This window comes from Alligator sinensis, unplaced genomic scaffold, assembly GCF_000455745.1.
Source record: "Alligator sinensis unplaced genomic scaffold, ASM45574v1 scaffold909_1, whole genome shotgun sequence".
Taxonomy (NCBI): Eukaryota; Metazoa; Chordata; order Crocodylia; family Alligatoridae; genus Alligator; species Alligator sinensis.
The window spans coordinates 189329-197152 of record NW_005842862.1 but is presented as its reverse complement, the minus strand read 5'-3'; the positions used below and the strand labels follow the sequence as shown (position 1 = coordinate 197152).

Here is a 7824-nt window from a genome sequence, read left to right as displayed (position 1 = left end):
TGCCTATAGGAAGGCTTAAACACACACTGACATATGTAGCAGGAAGTGGGGAGTGGGATGGGATTCCCTCCCAGCCTCATGCAGCAACCAGCAAAGCTCAGAAACACTGAAAATACCCACAGTGGAACATAGGTGTAGCTATGTCTAGATCAACCCCAACCAGTGGCTGTCCAAGCTCTTCATGAACACCTCCAGGGATGGGGAGTCCACAGCTTCCTTCAGGGAAGTTACAGGGAAAGAGGGAAAAAATGTGCCTTGCTGAGAACTGAACAATACAGAATCAAGGCTGCTTTTCCTTCCTTACCAGACCAGACACCTGTCCCTGCTCCTTCTGTAGAGTCACTGGCCATTGTGACTCCCTAGTCTGTAACTTCCCCTAGCCCAGGTCAGAAGTCTCCCTTGACTAGCTGCCTGTTTGCATGAGGGCCATACAGAGGGGTTGACTGGCCCTTTGCTCCCAGTCCCACGTTAATGGTAGCACTGAGCAGCAGGGCCTCAGGATGACTCCAGGGATGGATCTGAGACCCTCAGTGCAGATCCCCAGGCCTCTGGGGCAGGTTTGCAGGAGAAGGGGCAGGGCCTCCACTGTCTCCTCCCTCTCTGTGCCAAGCTGCTTGGGTGGCAGGTGTCAAAGGAGCAGTCCCTGTTCTCCTGCTGGCTGAGATGTGGGTCTGGGAGAGAGTGGGATTGCTCCCATCCAGCTGTAGCTAGCTCTATGACAGCCAAGTCAGAATTAGCCTCGAGAAAGTCCAAGAAATCTCAGCTCAGTGCTTTTCTGCATAAAATAGAAATTCCACATCTTGGGGCTCTGCAGAAGTGAAGTCCCTGATGTGACTTCAGAAAGGTTCATCATCGTTAATATTCTGGAGCTAGAGATAAAAGGCAAGTGGGACCAGAGCACTGGCTGGCAGGGGAACTGATCTGGGCTTTCTGGTCAGACCAAGACCTCACCATCATTTGGATAGACCTCTTCCTCATGGATGGCTGGATGCTAGTGACTATTAGAGGTTTGCCATCTGGGCATGAAAACCTTTCCCACATCAGAGAAGTAGAGAGTAGCATGCACTTGTAGTGGGAAACACTGCTCCAGGGGCAGACTGTGAAGGTAACGTAAAGTGACTTCTGCTCTTTGTTACTTAATGAAACCTGTATTGTTCTAAGCTGTGTTCATTGGCTGCTGCTAATATGTCAACTGTTAAAAGCATTTAAAAATCATTCTTAACTTATTCCAAGGGAACACAGCTGGCCTCGCTCAAGAAGTAACTTCAGGTGAGCTGCTTAGGGATCCCACAATTCAATATAATGCCATCAGGGCAGGGTTCATATCAAAACCAGGACACTGACTTATGGCAAGGGTGATTTTACTCTCTAAGAAAAGAAACTTAGTGGAAAACAGCCTGCCACTAAAAAGATAGACTGAGATACTAGGGCTGTGTAAGTCACCTAAACAGGCACCTGGAGAGCATGCGTGCCTGTTCTCAAGCACCAGAGGCAAGAGGGTGAAAGCAAAGCAGGTGTCAGGCTTGGAAGCTGCCTGGCTAAGAGGGGAGTGGGACAATATCTGTGAGTTGGGGCAGTCCCCTGGCTTCCAGTGCCTTCTACAAAGGATGTTTAACTCTTTGATTTTAAATATTCCCTGAGGTAAGGACTGGAGCCTACTGGAGACCCCCCACCCCCCAACTCTGTCCACACCACATACACTGCAGTCCAGTAACTGGAGGGAGAGGGGCAATAGAGCCACTCATCCCCTCCAGCATGGGGGAGGACTGGCTGTGAGGGGATTATAGCCAGGGCTGCTGTCTGAAAGGGGAGGACAGCATCTTCTATCCTAGTGGCATCTTGTGGTAAAGAGCTAGCTCCAATGCCCAGCCCCAGGACGAGATTCACAGCTAGGAGACCCAAGTACAGAGAGCTGCCTTTCTGCTCACAATCATCATTTGTGCTTGTTGCTTAATCTCAAACCAGGGATGCAGAGAAATCCAAACCTGTGTAAAGGAAGCCTACAGAGATCTTTGCTTCACTGAAATCCTCAGATGGGAGTTAATGGAGACTGCTGAGGCCTTATGATCAGGGTAAAAACTGCCATATAACTATTTTGTGCATTTACCCCTGTTCCATGACTTATTTACAAGAAAAAAATACATTACAGCCCATAAACATTTCCCAAGAGAATTTGTAGTGTTACAGCAATGTTGTTAGCTGTGATGATTTAGGAATTATGTGAGGCAGGATTTTTTGGGGTGATATCTTTTATTGGACCAGCTGCCTGGTTGGACCAACTTCTTCAGGTTGCCTGATGAAGGATACTCACCTTATATTCAGAAGCTTATCTAACTTTATTCCAACCATGAAGTTGATCCTTGTCTTGGATATGACTGTAAACTGCACCTGAATTGGAGGGCTTGGTGGCAATGTAATGAGGCTACTTGTGGTGGGGTGCCACCTGTAAAATACCACAGTTTTGCATCCTTCAGAGTAAGGTGAATTTAGGGCACCTCAAAACCCTAGGTCCCACTGCCTTGTGGGTACTCCTTGATTGGAGAAAGGCTAAGGGACTTCATCCTGACAGAAATGCGCCCTTGCTGGAGCATTAGGCAGTCAGCAGCAGCTCTATCTGTTGCTCTCTGGCAGAAGCTACAACCATCAAGGTACTGAACATCTGGACTTGGTCTGGCCTTTGAATTCTGTCTCAATGGTCTAAAGTGGAGATGGTAAATCTACAGCAGCCTCCACTCTTCCAAACACTTTTCTAGGCATATGCACTGAAGGTCTTGGTGTGATAGTCACATAGACCTGTTGCACATACACCTTGATCCAGAGGATCGACAGTTGCCAATAAAAAGCAGTTGATTCAATAAAAGATATTACCCACAAAAATCCTCACCTCTCCAGTAGAATCCAGAGCCCAGTAGGTCTGAAGCTCAGTTGGAGGCTTGATTATTTCTGACTTGATCCTGGAGACTCTCTCCAAGTCAGGAGTGCACTCTGTGGATACTACTGGTGCACATTACATGATTCCTGCCCTCCCTCCACCCCGTGTGTATGATGTTTGCCTGCAGTACCTCTCCTATTTGTGACAGGGAAATGATTCTAGTAGTATGTAGTGTGATGCAGCCTGCCTGTTATTCCCAGTTAGGCCGATGATACAGGGAATATCATCTAATATATACGTTCTCTGTCCTGATTGGATCTTTATATGAGCTGAGTTTTTCTTATTACATTCCTTTCAGGTAACACAGAAATGCAATGGGAAAATCAAACCACTGTGACAGAGTTCATTCTGATTGGCTTCTCCAACTTCCCCGAGCTGCAGGTGGGGCTGTTTGTAGTGCTCCTCCTTGTGTATTTAGTGACGCTGGCTGGAAACACCATGATCATGATGGTAATCCAGGTGGACTGGAGCCTGCATACCCCCATGTATTTTTTCCTGGGTGCTTTGTCTTCCTCTGAAATCTGTTACACTTTCACCATCATCCCCAAGATGCTGTTGGACTTGGTGGGAGGGAACAGAACCATCTCGTTCCTTGGATGTGCTGTCCAGATGTACTTTTCCTTCCTGTTTGGATTCACACACTCCTTTCTGCTGACGGTAATGGGCTACGATCGCTACGTGGCGATATGTAACCCCTTGCGTTACAACGTCTTCATGAACACCCGCATCTGTGTCCAGATGGTGGCTGCCTCCTGGGCTGGTGGGTGTCTCATAGGGCTGGTCGTGACGGTAACTGTATTCCACTTGCCCTTCTGTGGGCCAAACAAAATTAGTCACTTCTTCTGCCACATGCCCCCACTGATCGAGTTGACTTGCACTGACAGCAACACCCTGGGGACTTTGGTGGGCACCTTCTGCATGGCTGGCTTGTTGGGCTGCTTCCTTTTCATACTCCTCAGCTATGCCTTCATCCTGAGCACCATCCTGTGCATCCCATCAGCTGTGGGGCAGCACAAGGCTTTCTCCACCTGCGCCTCTCACCTCACTGTGGTGATTGTGCACTATGGCTGCGCCTCTATCATCTACCTGAAGCACAAGTCACCACGCTCGTCAGACGCTGGCACGCTGATTGACTTGACTTACACAGTCATTACCCCTTTTCTCAGCCCCATCATTTTCAGTCTGCGGAACAAGGAGCTGAAAAACGCCTTTAGAAAATCAATTGGGAGAAGCATGTTCTCCCAAGGAGTGTGTGTGCTCCAGATGGAGCAGGGTGGATGAAACAAGTAACACAATGGTCGCAAACCAATTCCTTTGTGAAGCCCAGTCAAAGCATCAGTAACAGCTTTGACTATAGATTTCCTGTGAAGGTAAAACAGAAGGGATTTCATACAAGCCAGGTGTATGGAACATCCACATGTGCCTGACACTGCTGTGCCTCCTACTCAAAGCACCTCATTACACACATTTTCCATGCGACTGAATCTCTTTGCCAGTGTATATCTAGTTGTGTGAGAGTGGGTGTCCTGAAGATCTTCACCAGCCTGTGGCTGGAGTAGCCCAGATTTATCCCCCTCCAAGGCACCTACTGCAAATCCATCTTTCTCTGGGATTCTGTGGGGGAAATAGCTTAGGGCTGGTTCCTGGAGCTGACGTCCTGTTCCTTTCAGTCTTTGCTTCTCAGAGGTCTACACGGTTGCTTCTATCCCCTGGCAAAATTTGACTCCCTGATTGTTCACTAGTGTGATTGGCGTTTGTCAATAGCACACAGTGCCCTTTTTTTCCAATTGGTAATTTGAATAAATGAAATGCTAAATGCCTGAATAAACTCTTGTTGCCAGGTTAACAAAACTGTGGCCAATTCCCCCCAGATCCTTGGGGAAGAATTAGGTCAATTCCAGCCTGCAGCTGCAGGGGTTCCCAGGGTCTTGGCTATATTGCAGGACTGCTGAAGAGGCATGGCCACCATGCTTTGGTGGCTAGCAGAATACCCAGCAGGCTGCCGGGGAGATGGAAGCCATGGGGCTGCTGGCTCCTGTTTCTGCAGTGGGGCTTGGGGCCTGGGTGGCAGAACCCCAGTGGGGAGCAGGATGGGGCCATGGGTGGCTCATTTGGGGGGGAGAGGGGGGGCCTAGCTCCTCATTGCTGCTCGCATGCCTGGGGGGGGTAGCAGGGACCCACACCCCACAGATATGTGTGCAGGGCAGAGGTAGGCGTGAGCTGCGCACTGCAGGCTTGGGCTTTCACCCTGCTGCCCTCCCTGGGGCCTCCACAGCCCAGCATGTGTAACTCGGCATTGCAGGTCACAGCACAGCCACACAGGAAAGCTGCTTGCCATGTCCCCTGCGCCATGGCTCCCCCTGCCCCTGCTCATGTCACAAGGGTGGCATGGAGCCAAGCAGCTTTCCTGCGTGGCCACACTCTGCCCTGCAGTGCTGGGTCACACACAATGGGCTGTGGACCCAGGAGAGAGCAGCAAGGTGGGAGCCTGAGCCTGCAGCCCCTTCCTGCCCCCACCCCACACACAGATCTGGGGGGCATGGGTCCTCCTGCCCCTCCCCAGGAGTGCATACAGCAACGAGGAGCTGGCTGCCCCCTGCCTGAGCCTGCAGTGGCAGGCAGCAGGATGGGAACCAGGCTCTGCTCTGTTGCAGCAGCCACCACTTCCTGCCAGGGGCAGGGCTCCTGTGGACCCAGGTGCCTGGCCCCATAGCCTTAGCAGCCAGGAGCCTCCTCTGGCAGGGCTTGGGGAGCAGGAGGCTGTTGGTATGGACGAGAGGCACCAGCAGGGCTGGGATCCAGTGGGGGGGAGTCAGGGGCACCAGTAGGGCTATGGGGGATGTGGGGGATCTTTAATTTTAATAATGGATTTTGGAGTTTTTATTAGAGAATTTGCAACTTTTTATCAAGGAAAACCAGGATCCCTAGTCAGGAGGGACATGCTATACATGAGGGATGTGAAAAGCATGCTATGGTCAAGGCACCCAAGGGGGAGAAGGAGGAGCAGATTCACCTATAAAAACCCAGGAAGAAATGAGACCAGTGGGATCTCCACTTCAATGCCTAAGATGACCTGCAGATTCCTTCAGAAGAACTTTCTGAATACTTGGCTGTAGGAAGACACTCTGCCCATGGGATTACATAAGACTTAGGCAAGGCTTTCTGTTGTCTTTTTGGTTTATTGTACTGCATTTTAACTTAGACTTACAGGGGGCATCTACATGAGACGTTATGTCATTGCTACTGCACAGTAGGGTTGGAAATGACCTGTGCACTGCAGGGACTGTGCATTACCAACTGCGCTGTGGGATGCATGTATAGACATGCTCACTGTGTGTGTTGTCACTATGTCTTAGTTTAGGCAAAGTATTTCTGTTGTTCTTTGTCATGTATTTGAAATTGCAAATTGCTGTGTTCAGTAAATGCTGTCTTAAGAGAATGGACTATTCTTGTTCAAGCATTTATGAATTCAGTGCTACTACCTAAAATCTATTAAGTCTGGTAACAGTGGGGAAAGTGAGGCAGATGCTCCCAAGGCTTGAGAGATTTGATCCTGTCTGAGAAGTCTCAGGATGTGCAGGACCAGACCCCTCAAGCCCATGAAGCCCCTGCCCAGGGCAGCAGAGAGCATGAACAGTGATAGGGTGCCCCACTCTCCTGCCATAAGCAAACAGACACTGGCTGCAATAAAGTGGCACATTTTTTTGCTACCATCTGTCGGGGCCACAAATTTGGGCATTTGTAGCGTGACAAAGAATATAGACATCTGTTCACTTTTACTTTGTGCCTCCATAAAAATTCTGATGGAGTCACAAACGTGACATCTGTTTCCACCCGAAGTGGAAGTGACAGGAAGTTTCTGCCCATTGGGTTCCAGCCAATGTCTGGCTTTACAGTGAAGCCCCAACCCCTGCCTTCCCAAGCTACAGGTTTGCTCGCTAGCTCACTGGGAAGGCTTCATTTCCTTCACTGGGCTCTGAAGCAGTCTCAGTCAAGGTTCGAGCTTGGTGAGGTGAGAGAGACCTAACTGTGGACATTTACTACAGGCCACTGAACCAAGGGGAGGAGCTGGATCTGGAGTTCTCTCAAGAACTGATAGAGGCCATGCATGCAAGGGACTTGGTTGTCATGGGCGACTTCAATTACCCAGACATAAATTGGGAGGAATGCTCAGCTAGGTCGGATCGGTCATTTAGTTTCTTAACTGTAATCAAGGAGCTCTTTCTGACACAGGAAGTGCAAGTGCAACCAGAGGTACTGCTCTCCTAGACTTGGTCTTGGCCAAAGGAGATGATCTGCTGTGTGGCTTGGCCATTGAGGGTAGCCTGGGTGACAGCGACCATAAGCTCATCAAGTTCACTGTTCATCACAAGGCTGACAAATCAACTAGCAGGACTGAAGTCCTGCACCTCAAAAATACTGACTTCCACAGGCTCAGGGCATTAGTAGGGAAGGCGATGCGGGACTAGGGACGGAAGGTGAATGGGGTGCATGAAGAGTAGTTGTTCCTTAAGGACATGATCCTCGAAGCACGAAAGAAAACTGTTCCCATGAAGAGGAAAGGTAACAGAAGGGTTGGCAAGCCCTCTTGGCTCAATAGGGACATTACCTCAAAAATACTGACTTCCACAGGCTCAGGGCATTAGTAGGGAAGGCGATGCGGGACTAGGGACGGAAGGTGAATGGGGTGCATGAAGAGTAGTTGTTCCTTAAGGACATGATCCTCGAAGCACGAAAGAAAACTGTTCCCATGAAGAGGAAAGGTAACAGAAGGGTTGGCAAGCCCTCTTGGCTCAATAGGGACATTGCGGTTCTCTTGAAAAAGAAAAAAGAGGCATACACACAGTGGAAGCTAGGGACAGTCCTCAAGGAGGACTATACAACAGTGGTCC

The 7824-nt window shown here is 49.6% G+C and overlaps 1 protein-coding gene across 1 annotated transcript; it reads left to right on the top strand.

Moving 5' to 3' along the window:
* The first annotated feature begins 3241 nt into the window (after positions 1-3241).
* On the top strand, positions 3242-4213 carry LOC102375995 (olfactory receptor 10H1-like). Its single transcript, XM_006035645.1, has one exon. The coding sequence runs from the start codon at positions 3242-3244 to the stop codon at positions 4211-4213; it is 972 nt and encodes a 323-aa protein (XP_006035707.1).
* The last annotated feature ends 3611 nt before the right edge of the window (positions 4214-7824 follow it).

What these genes read in the sequence shown, in the direction of transcription:
- LOC102375995 (XM_006035645.1), top strand. Translation starts at nt 3,242, where the DNA reads ATGCAATGGGAAAATCAAACCACTGTGACAGAGTTCATTCTGATTGGC.